General features: G+C 38.8%; 1 protein-coding gene across 7 annotated transcripts in view; it reads left to right on the top strand.

The window, feature by feature from the left end:
* Positions 1-24,872, top strand: part of RUNDC3B (RUN domain containing 3B) — a 170,356-nt gene that overhangs the window by 130,706 nt on the left and 14,778 nt on the right. For 4 of the 7 annotated variants that reach the window (XM_086397294.1, XM_086397293.1, XM_086397298.1 and 1 more), the window contains 2 exons: positions 14,951-15,097; positions 22,503-22,624. In XM_086397294.1, coding sequence (XP_086253420.1) covers positions 14,951-15,097; positions 22,503-22,624 — 269 coding nt within the window. The remainder of the gene's footprint in view (positions 1-14,950; positions 15,098-22,502; positions 22,625-24,872) is intronic. The other 3 variants (XM_086397297.1, XM_086397295.1, XM_086397300.1) reach the window with 1 other exon arrangement.

The following is a 24,872-nucleotide window of genomic DNA, read 5'->3' as shown; positions in this document are numbered from 1 at the left end:
AGTCTTTCTTAGTGGTTTAGTTAGCAGGTTGAATAGGCTTTGAGTTGTCATCCCATAGCCCTGTTCTCCCCATAAGTGAGTGAAAGTTGCTCAGTCATACCCAACTCTTTGTGACCCCTTGGACTGTAGACTCTGTCCATGGGGATTCTCCAGGCAAGAATACTGGAGTGGGTAGCCATTCCCTTTTCCAGGGGATCTTCCCGACCCAGGGATTGAACACAAGTCTCCTGCATTGCAGGCAGATTCTTTACCATTTGAGCCACCAGTGAAGCCCTTTCCCCATCAGGCTAGTTATTTTCATCGTGTGATTGAAAAACACAGTTTTGTTTTGTTTCTGGATTACAGCAGAAATGCATATATTCAATGTCCTTCTATCACTTAAATTTATTTTTCTTTTTGAAGCTCAGATTGTCCAGTCTTTACTAATGGAAATGCCTTTATGTTATTTCCTGTTTACTTCTGACAAGATACATTTGTCATTGCTAACTTTCTTGCTTTCTGGTACAAGATACCACAGGCTGATCTTGGATAATTCTGGTCCTGGAATCAGTCATTCCTCTAAGGATCCAGAGTTTATCTTATATTTTACAATGAAAGGGAAAAGGAGGCATTTGAGGGAATTCCCTGGTGGTTCCGGTAGTTAAGACGGCAAAGAACAACAAGGAAATAATTACTATAAAAAAGGAGGTTAGGAACTTTGCTGGTGGTCCAGTGGTTAAGATGCCATGTTTCCACTCCAGGGGGCCTGGTTTTGAACCTAACACAACCAGAAAAATAAGGAGGCATTTGAGGGTTTTTTGAGGTTCTAAATTACTCATTAATGTTTCTTTTCAAAGGATACTCTCAAGTAAATGTCTAAAGTCCAACTAGGATAAATAAGATACAAGGATGTAATGTATAGCACAGGGAATATAGCCAATACTTTAAATAATTATAGATGGAGTATAATTCAAAAAATAGTGAATAGTTATTCACTATGCTGTATAACTGAAGCTAATAGAGTATTGGAAATCAGTTGTATTTCAGTTTCTTTTAAAAATGTAAACATTGAAATGCGTTTAAGAGACCCTTGTTAGATTTGGGATTAACTTTTTGGGCAAGAATACTTCATAGATAGATAATAATTTTTGAATACCTGGCTCCTTACTAGGCTTTTTCTTTCATTGTTTTATTCAAGGGGAAATAACTGTAAAGTGATGCAAAGAATCACTTTACAAAAAATTTACAAAAATAGATAATTTATTTATCAAAAATTTATAATTTTTGAATAACTGTAAAGTGATCTTTATCCTATGTCTGCGTCTAAATTTAACAAAAAGCAAAACACATGACTAAAGAAAATTTTATATTGAAATTATGAAGAAGTTAGGATTTTCAAAATGCTATGTAAATTTTCCAATTCTGGTAAACTTTAATGAATAAAGAGTAAATTCTTTTTACTTCTTTTGGTACAAAACTGCTTTTGTAACTTCTCTGGCATTTATATTCATTCATTTGACAAATGCTGAGAATGCCATGAAGATCCAGGCTCTGTTCTGGGTGCTAGTGATTCTGGAGTGAATAAAACAGGGTCCCTGCCCTCATAGAGTGTACCTTAGGCGGTCGGCAGTCACCGACACCAGCAGTAACAAACAGCGCCTGAGTGATGGTCCTGTTCCTCTTCCAAAGGAGCTGAGAGAGGCTGTGAAACTGTTCAGTTTGGGACTCTAACCCACGTGGCCAGGACTGAAACCTGGCCAAAACCCACTCGCTTCCATCTGAGATCAGACACTTGGTTTCAGGACCTAATGAAGCTCTGGTTCTTGATGTTTTGTTGCAGAAGGAATTCAGTGAAAGACAGAGGGATAGGTAAAAAGTGGATTTATTTAGAGACAAACACACTCCACAGAGTGTGGGCCATCTCAGAAGGTAAGAGCAGCCTCATAATACTGCTGTGGTTAGATTTTATGGGCTGGGTAGTTTCATAGGCTAAATGGGAGGATTATTCCAACTATTTGGGGCAAGGGCAGAGATTTCCAGGAACTGGGCCACCACTCACTTTTTGGTCTTTGATGATCGGCCTTAGAACTGTCATGGTGCCTGAAGGTGAGTCATTTAGCTTGATGATGTGTTACAATGAACGTATATTGAGGCTTAAGGTCTAGTAGAAGTTGAACCATCTGCCATCTTGGACCTGTTTGATTCTGATCGGTTTATGTCATGTCCTCAGGCTGTGTCATTATTTTAAAGGTGCCTTCCTGTTTCATCCGTAAGGAGGTAGCTCTTATCCTGTGTTCCTAGGAGAGGAAAAGAGAAGTGTATCCACACCTCATGTTTGGTGGCTTTCCCTGTCTGGAATGTCAGTCTCTCTACCCTAGTCATTCCGCTCATTTGAGTAAAATTCTGAATTACTGTACTTGTGCTGCGCATGTGTGTGTGCTCAGTCGCTTCAGTCAGTCCAGTACTGGAGTGGATTGCCATGTTCCCCTCCAGGGGATCTTCCTGACCCAGGGAGTGAACCTGCATCTCTGGCATTGCAGGCGAGTTCTTTACCACTGAGCCACCAGGGAAGCCCCTTACTCCTGCTAGATTAGATCCTTTATCTTCATGAAGATTATAGCCTAAGATTTTCTCAGTGTGCCCTGTCACAAATAGCACTGGACTATATCCTGAGAATTATAGTACATCAGGAAATAAATAATACATAGAAAATAGCAAAGGTGTGCAGCAGGGGTTTTGGGCATTTGGTGGACTTGCCATCAGAACTTGCCTTTTGGACATTGGCTTCAAATGTGTTAGCTTATCAACATTAAAAATTGCCTCATATCATGGACCTTTGGATTTACTTAGGAATACTTGGAGTCACAGATATTAAATGGTAAGTTCCAAGTGTTATAGGCCTTATGTATAACTAGAGGCTGAAAGTAAAACTTCATCATGAACATCAGCACAGCATCTGAGGTGAGTGGGGAAAGGAGCAAAATGAGGGTGTAAGGATAACCCTGAAGTATGGAGACACAGAATAAGGAATCAAATAAATGAACAGAATAATAGCTTTGAATTGACTGAGCACTGCTATCAAAATATAGAGTATGGGATTCTACATCTTTTAAAAGAGGTTGTAAGTAACAGTAGACTTGAGCCTAATCTCTGAAAGAAAGGAAAGAGACCAAACTGGAAATTTTCTTTTTGTCTTTCATTTAGAATAATGAGTGTAATATTGAGGGTGCAAAAAAAAATGTGCAATTTCATTTTTGACAACCTGGGTACTCTGGCTGAAACCCTTGCTTTAAATGCCATTTGCAGCTAAAGACAAAAGAAGGTGATTTGTTGGGAGTAGTGGTTTGGAAATGCTAAGAGGAGGGATGAAATTTACGTTCAGATAAGAAGGAAAATGGCAACCCACTCCAGTGTTCTTGCCTGGAAAATCCCATGGACGGAGAAGCCTGGTAGGCTGCAGTCCATGGGGTCGCACAGAGTCAGACACGACTGAAGCGACTTAGCAGCAGCAGCAGCAGCAAGAAGGAAAACATTGCTAAATGATGTTTGCTTGACCGTGCAGAAATAGTGGGACACGGTCAACCCTGATCTCCCCCTCACACACCTGGCCCGTGTTCTTTTTAGGTGTCTTCAGTGATAGCTCTATTCCTGGTTGTTGTTGTTCAGTCGCTAAGTTGTGTCCAACTCTTTGCAGCCCCCTGAAGTATATATAGCACACCAGTCTCCATCATCCTCAAATATCTCCCAGAGTTTGCTCAAACTCATGTCCTTTGAGTCAGTGACAACATCCAACCATCTCATCCTCTGTTGCCCCTTTCTCCTCCTGCCCTCAGTCTTTCCCAGCATCAGGGGCTTTTCCAAGGAGTTGTCTCTTCGCATCAGATGGTCAAAGTATTGGAGCTTCAGCTTCAGCATTAGTCCTTCCATTGAATAGTTAGGGTTGATTTCCTTTAGGATTGACCGATCTTCTTATTGTCCAAGGGACTCTCGAACAGTCTTCTCCAACACCACAATTCGTGAGCATCAGTGCTTTGGCTCTCAGTCTTCTTTATGGTCCAAATCTCACATGACTACTGGAAAAACCATACCTTTGACTATACAGACTTTGTCAGCAAAGTGCAAAGTGGTGTCTTTGCCTAGCTTTCCTTCCAAGGAGGAAGTGTCTTAATTTCATAGCTGTAGTCACCATCTGCAGTGATTTTGGAGTCCAAGAAAATAAAACCCGCCACTGTTTCCATTTTTTGCCCTCCTGTTTGCCATGAAGTGATGGGATTGGATGCCATGATCTTAGTTTTTTTAATGTTGAGTTTCAAGCCAATTTTTTTATTATTCTCTTTCACCTTCATAAAGAGGCTGTTAAGTTTCTCTTCTCTTCATGCCATTAGAGTGGTGATCTGCATATCTGAGGTTGTGAAAAATTTCTTCTGGTAATCTTTTTTTTTTAATTGTTGAGATGTATTTAAAAATCCTTTTATTTATAATTGAAGGGTAATTGCTTTACAATATTGTGTTGGCTTCTCCCAAATATCAACATGAATCAACCATAGGTATACATATGTCCCCTCTGTCTTGAACCTCCCTCCCACTTCCAATCCCATCCCGCTGCCAGCAATCTTGATTCCAGTGTGTGATTCATCCAGCCCAGCATTTTTCATGATATACTCTGCATAGAAGTTAAATAAACAGGGTGACAATATACAGACTTGTCTTACTGCTTTCTCAATTTTGAACCAGTCCATTGTTTCATGTCTGTTTCTAACTGTTGCTTCTTGACCCTCATACAGGTTTCTTGAGAGACAGGTAAGGTGGTCTGGTGCTCCCATCTCTTTCAGAATTTTCCACAGTTTGTTGTGATCCACATAGTCAAAGGCTTTTGTGTAGTCAATGAAGCAGAAGTAGGTGTTTTTCTGGAATTCCCTTGATTTCTCTATGATCCAGTGAATGCTGGCAATTTGATCTCTGGTTCCTCTACCTTTTCTAAACCCAGCTTGTACATCTGGAAGTTCTTGGTTCACGTGCTGCTAAAGCCTAGCTTGAAGGATTTTGAGTATAACCTGAATATCACGTGAAATGAGTGTAGTTATGTGGTAGTTTGAACAATCTTTGACATTGCCCTTCTTTGGGATTGGAATGACAAATGAAATTTTCAAGTCCTGTGACTACTGAGTTTTCCAAATTTGATGCCATACTGCGTGCAGCACTTTAACACTTAATCTCTTCTGCTTCTATTAGGTCCTTACAATTTCTGTCATTTAACAAGCCCATCCATGCATGAACTGTTCCCTTGGTATCTCTAATTTCCTTGAAGAGATCTCTAGTCTTTCCCATTCTATTTCTTTGCATTGTTCATTTAAGAAGGCCTTCTTATCTCTCCTTGCTATTCTCTGGAACTCTGCATCTTTCCCTTTCTCCTTTGCCTTTTGCTTCTCTTCTTTCTTCAGCTATTTGTAAAGCCTCCTCAGAGAACCACTTTTCCTTCTAGCATTTCTTTTTCTTTTGGATGGTTTTAGTCACTGCCTCCTGTACAGTGTTATGAACCTCTGTCCATAATTTGTCTGGCACTCTGTCTACCAGATCTCATCCCTTGAATCTATTAATTACCTCCACTGTATAATCATAAAGAATTTGATTTAGGTCATACCTGAATGGCCAAGTGGTTTTTCCCTACTTTCTTCGATTTAAGCCTGAATTTTACTATAGGAGCTGATGATCTGAGCCACATTCAGCTCCAGGTCTTGTTTTTTGCTGACTGAATAGAGCTTCTCCATCTTTGGCTGCAAAGAACATAATTAATCTGATTTCTGTATTAACCACTTGGTGATGTCCATGTGATGGTAATGGTCATAGTGGAGAGTTCTGACAAAACATGGTCCACCAGAGGAGGGAATGGCAAACCACTCCAGTATTCTTGCCGATAGAACCCCATGAACTATATAAAGAGGCAAAAAAATATGACACAGAAAGAAGAGACTTCCCCAAGTTGAAAGGTGTCCAGTATACTACTGAGGAAGAAAGGAGGAATAGCCCCAAAAAGAATGAAGAGGCTGAGCCAAAGCAGAAACAATGCCCAGTTCTAGATGTGTCTGGTGGTGAGAGTAAAATCCAGTGCTGTAAAGAACAATATGGCATAGGAACCTGGAATGTTAGGTCCATGAATCAAGGTAAATTGGATGTGGTCAAGCAGGAGATGGCAAGAGTGAACGTCAACTTCTTAGGAATCAGTGAACCAAAATGGATGGGAATGGGCAAATTTAATTCAGATGACCATTATATCTACCATAACCTTCAGTGGTAAAGAATCTGCCTGCAATGCAGGAGACACAGGTTTGACCCCTGGGTCAGGGAGATCCCCTGCAGAAGAAAATGGCAACCCACTCCAGTATTCTTGCCTGAAAAATCCCATAGACCGAGGAACCTGGTGGGCTGTAATCCATGGGGTCACAAAGAGTCAGACACAACCGAAGGAATTAAGTATTCATGCATTATATCTACTACTGTGGACAGGAGTCCCTTAGAAGAAATGGAGTAGCCCTCATCGTCAACAAAAGAGTCTGAAATGCAGTACTTGGGTGCAGTCTCAAAAATGACAGGATGATCTCAGTTGGTTTCCAAGGCAAACCATTCAACATCACAGTAATCCAAGTCTGTTCCCCAACCACTAATGCCAAGGAATCTGAAGTTGACCAATTTTATGAAGACCTACAACACCTTCTAGAACTAACACACAAAAAAATAGATGTCCTTTTCATCATAGGAATCGGAACGTTAAAGTAGGAAGTCAGAAGATACCTGGAGTAACAAGCAAGTTTGGCCTTGGAGTACAAAATGAAGCAGGGCAAAGGCTAACAAAGTTTTGCCAAGAGAACACACTGGTCGTAGCAAACACCCTCTTCCAGTAACACTAGGGATGACTTTACAAATTGACATCACCAGATGGTCAATACCAAAATCAGAGTGATGATTACATTCTTTGCAGCCGAAAATGGAGAAGCTCTATACAGTCAGCAAAAACAAGGCCTGGAGCTGACTGTGGCTCAGATCATCAGCTCCTTATAGCAAAATTCAGGCTTAAAATAAAAAAAATCGAGAAAACCACTAGTCCATTCAGATATAACCTAAATCAAATCCCTTATGATTATACAGTAGAGGTGATGAATAGGTTCCAGAGATTAGATCCGGTAGACAGTACCTGGACAGTACTATGGACAGAGGTTCATGACATGGTACAGTAGCAGTGACTAAAACCATCCCAAAGAAAAAGAAATACAAGAAGGAAAAGTGGTTGTCTGAGGAGGCTTTCCAAATAGTCGAGGAAAGAAAAGAAGTGAAAAGCAAGGGAGAAAGAGAAAAATAGACCCAGCTGAATGCAGAGTTCCAGAGAATAGCAAGGAGAGATAAGAAGGGTTTCTTTAATGAACAATGCAAAGAAATAGAAGAAAACAATAGAATGGGAAAGACTAGAGATCTCTTCAAGAAAGTTGGAGATACCAAAGAAACATTTCATGCAAGGATGGGGCATGATAAAGGACAAAAACAGTAAAGACTTAACAGAGGCAGAAGAGATTAAGAAGAGGTGGCAAGAATACACAGAAGAACTATACAGAAAAGGTCTTGAGGACCTGGATAACCATGATGGTGTGATGACTCACCTAAAACCACACATCCTGGAATGTGAAGTCAGGTGGAACTTAGGCTCTGCAAAAGCCTCTGACTGTGTGGATTGCAACAAACTGTGGAAAATTTTTAAAGAAACAGGAACACCAGACCGCCTAACCTGCATCCTGAGAAACCTGTATGCAGGTCAAGAAGCAACCATTAGAACCTTATATGGAACAACTGACTGGTTCAAAATTGGGAAAGGAGTACGGCAAGGCTGTATATTGTCACCCTGTTTATTTAACTTCTATGCAGAGTACATCATGTGAAATGCTGGGCTGGATGAGGTATAAGCTGGAATCAAGATTGCTGGGAGGAATATTAACAACTTCAGATATGCAGATGATGCCACTCTAATGGCCAAAAGAAAAGAGGAACTAAAGAGCCTCTTGATGAAGGTAAAAGAAGGTGGAAAAGCTGGCTTAAAACTCAGCATTAAAAAACCCAGATCATGGCATCTGGTTCCATCACTTCATGGCAAATAGAAGTTGAAAACATGGAAGCAGTGACAAGTTTTCTCTTGGACTCCCAAATCACTTGGGATGGTGACTGCAGCCATGAAATAGAAGACACTTGCTTCTTGGAAAGAAGGCTTTGACAAACCTAAATAGCTTATTAAAAAGCAAAGACGTAACTTTGCTGACATAGGTCTGTATAGTCAAAGTTCTGGTTTTTCTAGTAGTCATGTGCAGATGTTCGAGTGGACCATAAAGAAGGCTGAGTGCTGAAGAATTGATGCTTTCAAACTGTGGTGTTGGAGAAGACTCTTAAGAGCCCTTTGCACAGCAAGGAGATCAAACTGGTCAATCCTAAGGGAAATCAACCCTGAATATTCATTGAAAGGACTGATGCTGAAGCTCCAATACTTTGGCCACATAATGGGAAGAGCCGACTTACTGGAAAAGACTTTGATGCTGGGAAAGATTGAAGGCAAAGGAGAAGAGACAGCAGAGGATGAGATCATTGGATAACACCACCAATTCAATGGACGTGAACTTGGGTGAGCTCCAGAAAATGGTGAGGGACAGGGAAGCCTTGGCAGTGCTGTAGTCCACAGGGTCACAAAGAGTCGGACATGAATTAGCGACTGAACGACAACAACAGTGTCCATGTGCAGTGTCGTCTCTTGTGTTGTTGGAAGAGGTTGTTTACTATGACCGGTGTGTTCTCCGAAAAACTCCGTTAGCCTTCGCCTTACTTCATTTTGTACTCTGACAGCAAACTTACCTGTTATTCCAGCTATCTCTTGACTTCCTACATTGGCATTCCAATCCCTGTGATGAAAAGGATGTCTTTTTTTTGGTATTAGTTCTAGAAGATGTTGTAGGTCTTCATAGAACTGTTCAATTTCAGATTCTTTGGCATCAGTGGTTGGAACATGGACTTGGAGTACATATTCTTTGTATGTATTTTCAGTAATAGCTCTATTCCTGCAACAGAATCTAAATTCTTTAGGTAGCTAAGAGGAATGTAAAAAGAAAGACTTTTGAGCCATCTTTTCCTCCTTGAAAACAATCAGCCTAAATTAATTCTCATGCCAAAGAGGCACATTTTTAGGGTGGCAGATATTGCTGCCTTACAGAATTAATATCCAGAATATTTAAGGAACTTATACAACTCAGTAGCAAAAATAACTTTTTTTTAAATAGGTGAAGGACTTGAATAGACATTTCTCCAAAGAAGGCATAGGAATGACCCAGCAGGTATGTGTGGAAAGGTGTTCAACTTCACTAATCATCCGGGAAAAAATTAAAAGTAGAACTACTGTATGGTCCATCAGCCCCACTTCTGAGTATTTACCCAAAGGGAGGGAAATTAGGATTGTTATCAAACCCAAGTTCATGTGCCCCACGCACAGTGAGCCCAAACAAACAGAACAGTCAGACTTGGGAGCAAAGAAAGGTTTGTTGATCAAAAGGGTGCTGACCAAGAAGATGGAAGACAAAGGTTTGTCTCAGATCCATCTTACTGGCTGGCCAGGGCACAGTGTTCTTAAAAGCAGCAGTTGGGATGAGGGTTGCAGGGGCCATGCCCTTCTTCTCATTGGTTAGTGGTAATGTAACAGGGTGGTATTTCAGGAATCTTAATCATCAACCATTCAGCCAGTCTGAGGTCCAGTGCTTGTGCCTAGCACGTTATCCCCATCCCCCACCTGGGTGGGGGTCTTACAGAACAACTCAAAAATATGTGGCAGGTTGTTAGGTATATCCCTTGAGGAGGAATTAAGATTCTTTTATCACTGAGCTATTTTTTTTTAGTGTTGTATTTTTAATTGGAAGATAATTACTTTATAATATTGCGTTGGTTTCTGCCATACATCAACATTCTTGAACCTCCCTCTCACCTCCCACCCCATCTCATCCCTCTACGTTTTCAAGGAGCGCCAGATTTGGGCTCCCTGCATCATACAGCATATTCCCACTGACTGTCTATTTTACATATGGTAACATACATGTTTCCATGTTACTCTCAATTGGTCCACCGTCTCCTTCCCCCACTGTGTCCACAAGTCTTTTCTCTGTGGCTGTGTCTCCACTTGCTCCCTCAAAGTAGGCTTATCAGTACCACCCTTCTATATTCCCTAATATATGAATATAAGATGTTTGTTTTTTTCTTTCTGACTTCTCTGTTTGATAGGCTCTCAGTTCATCCACCTCATTAGAACTGACTCAAATGCATTTGTTTTTATGGCTTAGTATTCCATTTTGTATATGTACCACAGCTTCTTTATCCGTTCATCTGTTGATGGGTATCTAGGTTTCTTCCATGTCCTAGCTATTGTAAATAGTACTGCAGTGAACACTGGGGTATGTGTTTTTTTCAGTTACTGTTTTTTTGGAATATATGCCCAATAGTAGGATTGTTGGGTCATATGGTAGTTTTATTCCTAGTTTTTTAAGGAATTTCCATACTGTTATACTGGAGAAGGAAATGGCAACCGACTCCAGTATTCTTGCCTGGAGAATCCCATGGACAGAGGAACCCAGCAGGCTACAGTCCAGAGGGGTTACAGAGGGTCGGACACAACCGAGTGACTGAAGAACAACAACAATAATACTGTTACACATAGTGGCTGTATGAATTTACATTCCCACCAACAGTTCAAGGGTGTTTCCTTTTCTCCACACCCTCTCCAGCATTTATTATTTGTAGATTTTTTGATGATGGCCATTCTGACTAGTATGATGTAATACCTCATTGTAGTTTGGTTTTCATTTCTCTAATAATGAGCAATGTTGAGCATTTTTCTATGTGACTATTGGCCATCTGTATGTCTTCTTTGGAGAAATGTCTGTTTAGGTCCTCTGCCCACTTTTTGATTGGGTTGTTTGTTTTTCTGATATTGAGCTGCATGAGCTACTTGTATATTTTGGAGATTAATCTTTTGTCAGCTGTTTTATTTGATGTTATTTTCTCCCATTCTGAGGGTAGTTTCACCTTGTTTATAGTTTCCTTTGCTGTCCAAAAACTTTTTAATTAGGTCCCATTTGTTTATTTTTATTTCCATTACTCTAGAAGGTGGCTCATAGAGGATCTTGGTGTGATTTTTGTCAAAAAGAGTTCTGCCTGTGTTTTCCTCTAAGAATTTTATAGTTTCTGGTCTTAACATTTGGTCTTTAATCCATTTTGAGTTTATATTTGTGTGTGGTATTAGGAAGCGTTCTAATTTCATTCTTTAACACGTAGCTGTCAGTTTTCGCAGCGCCACTTATTGAAGAGACTGTCTTTTCTCCATTGTATGTTCTTGCCCCCTTTGTCAAGGACAAGGTGCCCATGGGTGTGTGATTTATCTCTGGGTGTTCTGTCTTGTTCTGTCTTGGTCTATATTTCTGCTTTTGTGCCAGTACTATATTGTCTTGGTGATTGTAGCTTTGTAGTATAGTCTGAAGTTAGGAGGTTGATTCCTCCAGCTCCATTCTTTTTCCTCAAAATTGCTTTGCCTTTTTGGGGTCTTTTGTGTTTCCATACAAATGGTGACATTTTTTTGTTTTAGTTTTGTGAAAAATGCCGTTGGTAATTTGATAGAGATTGCATTGAATCTGTAGATTCCTTCTGGTAGGATTGTCATTTTCACAGTGTCCATTTCTCCCAATCCAAGAACATGATATATCTCCCCAATTGTTTACATCATCTTTGATTTCTTTTGTCAGTCTGCTATGATTTTCTGTTTACGTGAGCTATTGTTTCTTGACTGCTTTTCCTTTGTGTCTGCATTCCCTCATTTCCCTAAATTCAAAACTGCTTGAGTCTCTTCTTTGAAACTCAGGGAAGGCCTAGGAGATTAAAGCCTTTCTCTTGAAGCGATAGCACACTGTCATGTTGATTTCAGCGTTAGTAACCAAGAAGTAGAGGTAATTTCAGTGTCCATGTGTCCATGGATGAATGGATAAAGAATATGTGATATATAAAGACTCTGCGTCTATATACAAACATATACAATGGATGATAATGCAGCCTTAAAAATGAAGGAAATCCTACCATTCATGACAACATGGATGACATTATGCTAAGTGAAATAAACTAGATGCAGAAAGACAAAAACTGTATGATCCCACTTATATGTGGACTCTAAAGAAGTCAATTCACAGAAATGGAATAAAATGATTGTTATCAGAGCCTGGAGAGGCAGGGATTTAGGGAGATAAAGTTCAGGAGTACAAAGTTTCTATTATGCAAGATGAATAAATTCTGGAGATCTAATGCATGACAAAGTGACTGCAGTTAACATTATTGTATACTTGAAATTTTCTAAGAGGGTAGATCTTAAGTGTTCTCATCACACAAAAAAGAAGTTAACCATGTTAGGCGTTGGATGTGCTAATTAGCATGAGTGTGATTATTATTTCACATTGTATATCAAATCATCAAGTTGTTTACTTTAAATGTATACAATTTTAAATTATCAATTATACTTCAGTAAAGCTGAGGAGGATAAGACTGAATTGTGACTGAATTGTGTGGGTGTGGCCAAATTCCTAAATAATTCCTACTGAGAATCTAAAGAGAAATTAGTTATCTACCAATTCAGAGGTAGATACTACAGGAAAGCTGTTAAAAATTAGCTGGAATACATATATTATTTCTACTTTCTTAGTAAATTAAACAATTTTCTCTTAGTGCATCTTTCTGTAGAATTATTAACCTTAAATGTACGCAGCAGGCCGAGCTCCTTCAGACGGTTGGGAAATAGGAATGTCTCTTTATTGGCACATTTTGGTCAGGCTCTCACTGCTAGAACAAATAAACTGCTTGTCATTTATCACCCTAAGAGAACTCTGGTCAAGATTCAGAATTCAGGGGTGGGGTTCTCAACCTAACCAGTCCACTTGCCTGCCCCCTAGTGTACGGGGGTGGTAAGAGCAAAGGCCCCCTTACCAGGATCCTCCAGAAGCTTTCCTTTCCACAGCCACAGGGCAAGCGCTAGGATTTCCTCTGTCCACATTCCTCACAGATGGTGGGAACCAGGTGTGGCGTGGATGAAAAACTAGGCCTGGTCAATACACTGAAATCTCTTATATCCTGTTCCAGAGGACCAGGCAGGCTCCCACAGAAAAAGACAATACCTAGTTCATCAATGGGCAAAAATTATCTACGGGCGAATAGTGTGTAAAAAGTTCTGTGAAAATTCAGTCCCTTTTTCCATCCTACGTGGTGTAAAAGTTTTCACTTTCCACAACATATTCTTAAGTGGAGGTGGTGCACCAACTTTTCGTTAACTGAGTTTAACCAGTGTCCTTTCCTCAGATGCCTGTGTGCCTTTCTTGCATTCTGCTGTGAATATTTCCTGTGGGCCAGTTACGACTTCGAGATTCTGTTCTCCAGTGACATCCACTGGAAACCCTAAAGAGGAGTATGTGAAAGAGAAAAATGTAGTAATAGAGCCCAAAATAAAGATAGTTTATTTTAACAGATTCTCTGGCCAGTAACCACCATTTCTGCTTTACACAATTTTTCTGTCAATCTTAGAAGTTTTCTAATCCCTCTTTACTGTTTTTGTAAAAACTAATGTTAAAGTACCCTAGAAGTCTTTTTAAAATGTTTCATTCCTTCTCTAGGGAAATGAAATAGTTGAACCTTGCCTAAGGTAGTATCTTAATGGGAGACATTCTCACTCAACTCTGCCTATTTCATTTCTAGTATTCCAATTTTAGGAGAAAGTCTGTTGTTTACATCAGGTAATGTTTCTTTATGGGCATAGTGGAACAAATATTTTAAATGCACACAGATAAAATAAGATCTCTATAAAATCAGAATATTTGTTTGTAGCTTGTAGAGACATTTAAAAGTGGGATTACTCCATTAGAATCATGGTTAATAGCCAGTGGTGGTGTGCAGGTTGGCCTTCTCTAGTGCAGGATTGTCTTGCTAGCTAGTACACTGCTGACTATCTGCCACCCACAACAGGACTGTGGTCTCTGAAAGTTAGTGGCAAGCACATTTTACTTCCTGCTTCTGAGCTGATTGCTCAGAACCTTGGGACACTAAAGTCTTGGACTCCTGCTTGAGAATGCAGGTTGCCTAGGTGATATTTTAAGATATTTTAGAGGTAGAATTAGAGCTTTGCAAAATGAATTATGCTTTTAATTGAACTAACAGTTCAAATATTGAATTAGTTTTGTGAAATTGAAATTTTGGCAGAAAGCTAGTTCTTTTCCAAGTTGTATTAATGAGTAATGGCTTTACAAAAGATGAAAATAAAACCATGAGTTGTTACAGTGGCTTCATTCTGTAGAAAATTTCCAGTAGAGTATATGGTTCAATGCAGTTGTCATTGAGGAAATTATTTTCATGAAGATTTGCTGGTAGTCATTTCTATCAAAAACAGTTACAGGAGCCTCATAGTTTTTATTTTATATTTTTCCATGTTTTATTTTTATTTAATTCTTTTGTTTACTATTACTTCAACATTGTGAATTTTGAAGCTAGATAATCATACAGATGGAATCTCCACTCTCTTTTATGTTTTTATTGGCATCTGATCACCTGTAACTTTTAGGATATCACCATTATTTTTAGTTAAGATGTCAAGTGCAGCTTGGGTCCCTTAGTCCTTCAGTAATATCTCTGGGGAAAAGATAGGAAGCCTGAATTTCACAGGTAGCGATTTGTTACAGCAGGTAGAGAAACAATGAGAAACACATACTGCAGGAGACAGAACAGTCATAGCCCAAGCAGCCTTCCTGTAGTTCTGTCCCCAGTCTGTTAACATACCATTTTCAAAAGGTGAATTTGGGGGCCTAAATTGATACCGTTAGGTTCCTCTGCCATTGCAGAACAGTGAAGACAAAAGCACTCACCATCTTAATATTCACAGGACTGTGCTAAAGAATAATGATTTAAGATCGAGACAAGAGTTAACTGCCCACCTCACCAACCAGTGGCCTTCCCCAGGAGCTCTGGATGTCAATGCTGTTGCCTTGGATACGTTGCTTTACCGAAAACACAATAAACAGTGGTATGAGTAAGTGTAACACTTTTTTTTTTTTTTTCCCAACTAATTACAAACTTAGTTGTACCGAAACATATGACTGTCCACTTTGGTTTCTAATACTTTTCTGAATTCATTATTAGCTCAGAGCAAAAGTGGGATTTAAGACTATTTTGGCTTGGTAAGGTTATATTAAGGCAGTGAATGTGGTAATGTTACAAAGCCAAGGCACCCTGGAGAAGTAAAGACGTTGAGAAACGCTTATGTAGTATTACATTAGCTACCTACTTCTCTACTGAATCTTCAGCCAGTCCTTCAGTTACGTCAGTGAGCTTGTATTTAATGAGCCATCTATATTTGAATTCTAGCTGTGGTGGTGGTTTTTACGTTAGAACTAATTTTCATGCTTGAACACAAAATTCCATGTCATAAAAGGATAGAAAGAAATTTACTTGTTCTTGGTGGGTCTGAAAGAGTTTGGTTCATTTTTCAATAAATCTAATTTTGGGGGGATATTGAAGATAAAATCACTCTACCCATGGCCACAAGATCCTTTTCCTATTTCTTTGTCCCAGGATTCAGGACTGTTTCACTTAGCTACTGTTTCCCCTGTTGAGAGCTACAAAATCTTAGGCTCTCTTTCTTTAGGGTTTTTTTTTTTTTCCTCTCTTTTTTTAAGTTTTCTTTCTTCATTTCAGAACTTGTAAATTGCGTTACCTTCTTTTGGCTTTTAGTCACTTTCCCCTCGTGGTAATTATTTTCAGTGTCTTTATTGTCATATCTTCAGCTGATTTTTCTGATAGTTTTTCCTGCTCGCCCTCCATCTCCTTCGGTTCTCTCTCCCTTTACCTTTGTCCCTCCTTCCTCTGCTTCCCTCTCTTCTCCTCTTTTCTATTCCTTTTTTTCTTCCCCCTCTCTCTTTTTGTTTTTTTCTCTGCTTTTTTTTTTTTTAAGAGCCCTTTTTAAAATTTCACTGGTAGTACACGCATACTCAGTCGTGCCCAACTCTTTGCAACCCCGCGGTCTGTAGCCTTACAGGCTCCTCTGTCCATGGAATTTAACCAGGCAAGAGTACTGGAGTGGTTGCTATTTCCTCTTCTAGGGGATCTTCCCAAACCAGGGATTGAACCCACGTATCATGCGTCTCCTGCATTGGCAGGCAGGTTCTTTACCACTGAACCAACTGGGAAGCCCTTCACTGGTAGAGCAATATATTTTTGTGCTTCGTAGGCCACCTTTCACTAGGTAATTAGTGGCCTGGCATTTCTACAAGGAATGTCTTAGCACAGACCTATTTCTGCCTGCTTTCCTCTGTGATTTTTCTCACTTCAGAGATAGAACTCAAAATAAATTTTTACCTTTTGTTGTTTAAAAAAGATTGCTGGAGGCTTTTATGTTTACTTGCCTGTTAGTTTCATTGATTGTTAGAGATAAATAGGGAAATATGAGCCAGTTATTTACAAAATCAATCAGTAGAACTCTCTTCATCACCTCCTGCACCACACTGAGTATGAGTCAGGGTGCTGACTGGGTCTTTCATGGATTGGAACCTAGTTCCCTTATATCCTATGAAAGGTATAAATAACTACAATACATCTTATTATGCTAGTATATAATTTTATCTTTCTGTGACACATTTAATGTATGCAAAAATATTTATTTATATTTCTGATTTATAATTGAAAACCTGAATTTATAGCAATACTTGGTATGCTTATCTCTAATGTAAGATGCTCCTGCTTTTATAACTGCAAAAATATTACTATATCCTGACAAAATACTAGTAACTGTGCTTTTTAGTGCAATATCTATGTTGTCACTTTATATAGTGGGTGGTAAAATATTTTATCAGAAAGACATGTACATACCACTGCCTGCCCCTAGAGCTGCCCACTGGGGAACCAGTGAGGGCATCCAAGTGGAAGATTTATTTCTGGGTTGCCTCCGCATGTAGTAATAGTGGCTGTCTCCTACAAAATATTGTAGTAGCAGCAAGAGTAATTACAGTCTCAGAAAAAAATGCAGCGAAACTGGCTGTTTAGAATGGATCCAGGTTTTGTCCCTCTTGACTTGGTTTCTCCGTTAGGTTAAGAAAGGATGCCCTTTCCTTCCTGGCACCATCAGTCTTTAATCTCGCCAGGCCTCTGATGTTGGCACTGCTTTTCTGTGACCCTGTTGCCAAACTGATATCCCTGAACTCGGGGCAGTGCTGAGATGCCCGTACCTAGAGTTTAAAGTCAGGATTTGAACGTATTTCTGTTGCTTCCTTGCTGTTGAACACTAAGCGTGACTCCTTGCTTTTTGTGTCTGCACGTGTAATACTGGGGTGGGGGTAATGCTTATTTAAACGGAACTGTGGTAAGAGTCATCGGAGGTAGTAAGTTGCCTGGCACCTAATCCCTTTCTGATAAGTCTTTATTTATTTATAGTCTATATAACCTTTTCTGTTTGGACTCTTGTGTAGCCTTACATCTTTCATGTTTGGACAGTATCCACTCACCTGATATCCTGCTATTTCTTAGAGAGCTCTTAAAGCCCTATCTAAATCTAAAATGACCAACAAATTCCCAGTTGTTTGAAATAAATAATACCAACTTTTTCATGTAGAAATGGAGATTTTCATGTAGAAATGGATTTTCAGAACAGAGTAGTGCTGTATATAAATCATGTTTGAGACACATCATAGCTTTGCATCAAGATACAGTTTTTGTTCTCAAATTTATAATACAGGCCAAAGCTATCGAACTGACCTGATCACCAGTTCCTCTTCATTTTATCAGTGTCTTAAATAAGTCCAACAAACATTTGTGAGAAACTGCAAATCATGAAGGAGGTAGCCAGAGCCTCCTTAACAGGGAATATTAGCTCTCTTAATAATATGGAGAAAGAAACTGACGCTGTAATGAGTCATTGAAATTTCATGCTAAAGATATGGAAGGTCTATAGTTAACTTCTCCAGAGGCTCTATAAATGTATTTGCCCACTTGGGTTTTAGAAGAAAGAGAGTGTGCTGTTTGATGTAATGAATTTTGTGGTAAAATGACCCGTTGGGTAACTTGGCTGTGATCACCTTGTCATGGAAGGACCCCTTTCACAAGAGATCTTAAATTTATTTCCATTTACTACACTGTTTATAAAGCTTTAAACATATCATTTCAAATTTATTTCTAGATTATTTAGACTGACAAGGTTAGTTATGCAGGATTTTATTATATCTCTTCCTTTATTTCAGACATAGGCATATCATGTTAAAATTTTTTAAAGCATTACAGGCATTTAAGGCATTACTGTAAAAGCTCAACAATAAATAAATATATAACGCGCACTCCCTAACACACACACTGAGCAATTGATTCTTTTTTTTCCCCACTAAGTTCTGTTTTAATATATATCTTTATATGCAAAGTCTAGGTCACATGAGCTTGTTAAGTATCTGGTATATAACTTGTTAGATTACCTGTTGCATAACTTTGTTAGATTATTCCCATCCCAGATCAGATCCATTGTCACCATATAGATATTTTCCACTTACACTTTTTTTTAGTCTTCTAAATTTATCATTGTCTCCCAATTTGGCTGCCATTCACAAAATTATTAAGAATTATGAAGTTTTTATGCCCTTCATGATCTACTACTTAGGCCTATTTTTCTTAATGATTTCCAGTGCATTAGATATAATCACTTCATGTGTATTCCAGGTTCTCCTTCTCATGTGTGTCTAAAGCACCGAGGTTGTGGAAATCTTTTACAAATTACATTTTGTATTGATCTGACTCACATTTTGTCCTCTTTTAAGCTCCCTTGCATTTTTAGTAAATTAAAAGTTTATAGATGTTCTGCTATAACAAATGCTTACTTTGTTCCTTAAACATACATCTGTGGAAATTAAACCAAGAATAAAAAGAACAGTTTGCATGCATGGTGATGCACCTCTGTGTATAGATTGGGTGCATATATTTCTATTTTCTACATGTGGATAGTTTATTCTTCTGTTTATCACACTCTCTATTGTTCAGTGACTACCAGATAATGTAAATTATTACTGACCTCAAGATGTCTAATGGGCAAATAAGTAATGTAGATTAGCCACGACATTGTGTCTGCATTGATATGAAGTATAAGGTTGTAGAAAAATTTACTTATCATTGAATTGACTTATCACTCAGTTTCCTTTAATTTGCCTTTATTTTGGTACCCAGTTCTATATATAGAAGTTTGAATTTGAGTGGTTTTTAAATGTTCCTATAGTAAGAAATTGAATGCTGTGAATTTTATTATGTCTCAAGTGCTCACAACAGTTCTTACAATTTTAAATTATATTTAACAATGTAATGGCATAAAACTGTGAACTTTTATATAGTTAATGCATGACTCTTACCATCTGGGTTCTTATTTTGATTAAGCTCTTGCTGTTTAAAAAATTCAACTCTGAGAAATAGGAGCAGACTGTTACCTGGTGTATCTGGTGATGGTGGTGATTTAGTCACGAAGTCGTGTCCGACTCTTGCGACCCCATGGACTGTAGCCTGCCAGGCTCCTCTGTCCATGGGATTCTCCAGGCAAGAATACTGGACTGGGTTACTATTTCCATCTCCAGAGGATCTTCCCAATCCAGGGATTGAACCTGGGTCTTCTACATTGCAGGCAGATTCTTTACCAACTTAGCTACAAAAGAAAGAGAGAAAGTGAAATTGTTCAGTCGTGTCCGACTCCTCGTGACCCCATGGACTGTAGCCTACCAGGGCCCTCTGTCCATGGAATTTTCCAGTCAAGAATACGGGAATGGGTTGCCATTTCGTTCTTCAGGGATCTTCCCAACCCAGGGATTGAACCCAGGTCTCCTGCATTGCGGGCAGACCGTTTACCATCTGAGGCCACCAGGGAAGCCTGACTTAGCTATGGGATACCCTTAAATCTTACAGTGTGGTTTTAGTGAGTATAGGATTCCAAGATAAGACTTTTAAAGACAGAACTCCAATAGACAGTTTACTCCATGACAACAAAATGTTTGTCAGATGGAGTTGCCGGTTACATTGCAAAAATGGTTAAAAAAAAAACCCAAAAAACAGTGGTAACCAAAGCCATTCTTTGTCATTACTGAAAGCAGCTGAACTAGATTCCTGTCAGATGCTGGGAAATAGTTTCATGCAAGGAAGATATTGTATAGTACTGATAAGATATTCATAATATCTTATTCATGTCTTATTCATAATATCTTATGAATAAGGTGCTTAGTTTTGGCTTGGAGTTTTTATTTTTGCTTCAGAATATCATTATCTCCCAAATTCTGTTTTTATTTCCATTGGCATTTGGTGAAGCACATAAAGCCTGTAAACTCAAGGATTATTCCCTAAAGGGTAGAGAGGTCCTAAAGTCACTTTGGATGTGGAAGTGCGATTCTCTGAAAGTACTTCAGCAGGTCACTCAGGAAGCACACCCCTCACAGGATGTCTTCCTGCACTTTTCCCCCTCAGTGGGTGACCCAGTCCTGGAGAGCCTGTAAATGTGTGCCACCGAGTTCTCAGTCCTTAGTCACAGAGACTTTTTAATTCTGGGTATTCTGTTGTTTGTAAATATTTCCATGCATACATTTTTAGTTGAATAATATCAATATGAACAAGTTTCCTATAGTGAAATAGCAGCATCAGAAACATCCTAAGCCTTTCATTTTAAAAGGCAAGTCTTCTACCAGTTAGACACAGAAAAATAACTTGGAAAAGAAACTTATTTATACCTTCCTTTATTAAATTCTTCCATTCCTGCTTTCTGCCATAGCTAAAGAAATAAAATTTTACTGGAAATCAAGGGAAATTGTCAGTGCTTTGATTAAATACAGTATAGTTTCCATGATCTGTCTTAGCAAACTGAGCTGCTGTTTAAGAAGGGCTTCTAATAGGAAGCCGAGTCTTTTCTTCTTACACTAGAGAGGAGATAGTGTAGTAATTATGGGGAGAGAATTAGAGCCAGGCTACCAGGTGCAAATCTCATCTCCTGTGTCCCAGTCCTCTTCTATAAAGTGGGCATGATAATAATTCCAACCTCTTCTGGTAGCCATGAGCATTAAGGAAGTTAATATATATGTACATGTAGAACAGAACCTACCATTTGGTAAGTGCTATATAAATATCAGGTATCATTTTTTGTTACATGTTATATATGTGTGTTATCTGTTATAATTATCTCTGAAGTTTCCTACAGAGACTATCTTGCTATTTAAAATTATGAGTAAGAACTTTTATACTCTCAACATTTGAAAAGTCATCACTGTGTAAAGTGAGAAAGTGCTCACATTGTAAGCTAGGAAGCTATTCTATCACCTCATCCTTCACCTCATTTCTTAAAGGATAAAACAAATGGGTGCCAGGTGTATGCCCCTCATACTTAATACACACACACCAGCTAAATCTCTGAGCCTCCTCTTGTATGTACGAACAGAGAAGAGCTATGTAATAGATCACTTAGATTATATATATTTTCTACAATATTATTATAACACTTCTAGGAAATTAGATAGGGTTTGACTACCTTTGGAAATAAATGTTAAACCCAAAAAATGTGTTCCTCTTCCTGGATCATTTATATTTAGAAATAATACTGAATTTTGTCACATACCTGAAATGTCAGTAATACCACAGCTGCATATATCTCTTTGAGTTGGTTTTATGTTGACAAAACAAATATGAGGAAGATTTGAACATTTACATTCATTAACTTTCCATTCATAACTGAATTTTCATCTGTTATAATTTATTTCCAGTGAATTTGTTTAATAGAAAATGGGCTCATTCAAGTTGATGTTTGGCAGAAACCAACACAATACTGTAAAGCAATTATCCTTCAATTAAAAATAAATAAATTAAAAAAAAAGAAAATGGGCTCACAGGTGTCAACAGATGATGGAAGGAGGTTAATCATCTTGCAAGTGTATTAACAAACAGGTATTTTACTACCCAACATTTTTTAAATTTCTCAGTGACAGGAATTGATGATAATAATTTGTTATTTTTATGTAAAAATCATCTGTAACAGTCCCAAGGTATTGTGCTTAGGAGACAGTCCTCACAACAAAAGTTAGGCCAGTTTCAGTTTCATTTGTGTATTGAGAGACTTGAGACTTTCTGCACCTTTGACAACTGATAATGACCAGAAGTGCCTGTTTCTTTACTAACTTGATCATCAAAAATTGATGTAAGGAATTGAATTTGTTTGACAGGTTGTTTCTCTTTTCCTGTTTTAGTGGATTTAACAACCTCCAAAGAGGGCGGAGGGAAAAGTACAACAGTTTCTATTGCCGCCGTGATACAGATGAAGTTTTGGGGGCAGATGGGGAGAAATGAACCTGAAATTCAGTAAATTGGAGAAAACCATTAAAGAATATCTCTAGAAATTTTTTTATTGTGGGAAGAAGTTAAAGTAGTATTTCACCTTTGTCTTACAGAAAAAGTTATCAGAGCCTTGACCAGTTATCAGCTGAGGTTAGCCTTTCTCAGACTTCACTGGATCCAGGTCAGTCACAAGAAGGAGACGGAAAACAAGACACGTTAAATTTAATCAGTGAAGGTAAGAAAAAAAACCTGCTTGAAAATTATGATTTCCTGCACTGTACATGTTTTAACTGCTAAAGAATAATAGTGACATTTCTGTGAAGCTAAGCTGCCATTATGATTAAAAAGGGTCAACTCTTGTTTTTATCTCATGTGTTTGTAGCTAAACTTCTCAAAAGATATTCTGTAGCTGTTAACCTTTATTTCCTCACTTCCTATGTTCTTTTTTACCCACTCCAATTTGCCTTTTTTTCCCCAATTTGGCTTTTGAGTCTCTGCTACTTACCAAAATGCATTTTATGAAGGTGATCAACCGCTGCCATATTGCTGACATCAGTCCTTTGTCATCAGCAGTTTTTGATCCAGCTGATGATTACTCATTCTTGAATTCCTTTTGGTACTTCATTTTCTGAATATGCTGAAAAACTTGGGGAATAAACATAGAAGAGTCTTCTTTCCTGCCTGCTTTCAGCTGTGTTCTAAGTACCCCTCTTTCCATTGAGTTGCATCTTCATGAGCAACATGTTGATCCAGTTTCATAACTTTTGAGGCCACTTTCAATCGTGTGATCACATTTCAGTTTCTGAGACACAGTCTGCTTGCTTTTAAACTTCAGTAGAATAGCTGGTTTGAAATTCTTTCCTTTCCCACTCCCACCCCTCAAGTATAGGCTAGGTGTGTGACTCTAACACTTTGGATTGGATAGCTGGTGCTGGAATAATCTGATGCTCACATATTTTTCCTCTACTCTTCTCAGTTCCAGGCTTGGTGATGGGTGAGGGCTAGGGAAAAACAGACCCTTCCTTACTTCAGAGGAACTGTTTTCTTCTGTGCCTCCTCTCTTCTTTGTCGTCTTTGTTGCAGTAAATGACACCACCACAGGCGTTATCCTAGATGCTGCTCTTTGCCCTCCAACTGCAAGTCAGTTTGTTGGCAAGTTCTGTCCGCTTCCCACGCGACGCGTGCTGCGTGTGTTGATTCAGCCTCCCCATTACTACTCCTGTGGTCTAGGCCACCTGAATCAAGCCTCTGGGATGGACTGCTTTCCTTAACCATTAAGAACATAAATTGGAATCTATTTGGCTGGAATCTATTTGCCACCCGCCTTGAAATTCTGTAACTGCTCTCAGTGCCAGTCAGAGTCAAATCCAAACTGCTTTTCGTGGCTTCCTCGTGATCTGGTCCTTGCCAGCTTCTGCCTCGTGTCGGTCCATTCTTTGGTTTGTTCTCCGCACCATAGCAAACTGACCTCCAGATTGTCCCTCCAGGCTGGTTTCTGCCTCAGCTATCTTAACACTTCCTTTGCCCACTGCCCTGAAACTCCTGTCTTAAAGTCTTTCCATGGCAACTTGTTTATCAGGTCTCTGGACAAATATCAGCTCTTTAAAGTAGTTTTCATTGGCTACCGTACCTTAATTCACCACCTGTCTCCATGTCCACCCCATCCCAGGCACTTTACTGTACATATTGCTATACATTATGGTATGATTCTTATCTGTAGCTCCCCACTAAGATATAAGCTTTTAAGGGTAGCTTCCTGGTGGCTCAGACAGTAAAGAATCTGCCTGCAATGTGGGAGACCTGGGTTCGATCCCTGGGTTGGGAAGATTCCTTGGAGAAGGGTATGGTAACCCACTCCAGTATTTTTGCCTGGAGAATTGCATGGACAGAGGAGCCTGGCTTGCTGCAGTCCATGGAGTCAAAAAAGTCAGACACGACTGGGTGACAGACAAATGCTTTCACCACACATGAGGGTGGGGTATCTTATCCATATTTTCACCAGTATATTGCTAGAGTCTGATGAATTATAGATATTCATTAAATATTAGTTGATAGAATAAGTATATATAATAAATAAGTGTCATAGACTGTGAGGAACAAATTACTGGTAGTATAAAGTAAAAATTCAGTTAACCAGAAGTCTCAGGCAATGGGAAAATTGTGATAAAATGAATTTCCTGCTTCTTTTAAGATAGTTGTTGACATGTTCTCAAAGGGCCTTAGTCTGTTTTGCTAGTTTAGTAAACAGTGTATATTAAATACAAACGGATCTTTCTTTGATGATCTGAACAATAAAGGTAGCATATTAGAGTGTCGTAGTGGCACTAATGTCGATGGAAAAGAGTAAACTCATTATTTAGAGTCTGTATGTTTTAAAAGCCTAATGAATACTATGAGTGGATTTCTTTACGATGATTTTTCATATAAAAATACATTTGTTCAAACTTTTAATCTAATTTCTAATTTTAGGCATTTTAATATCA

The sequence above is a fragment of the Bos grunniens genome, chromosome 4 (assembly GCF_055505025.1).
Source record: "Bos grunniens cultivar Pamir isolate PY7600 chromosome 4, Bosgru_T2T1.0, whole genome shotgun sequence".
NCBI lineage: Eukaryota > Metazoa > Chordata > Mammalia > Artiodactyla > Bovidae > Bos > Bos grunniens.
This window is presented reverse-complemented; position numbering and strand designations above follow the sequence as displayed.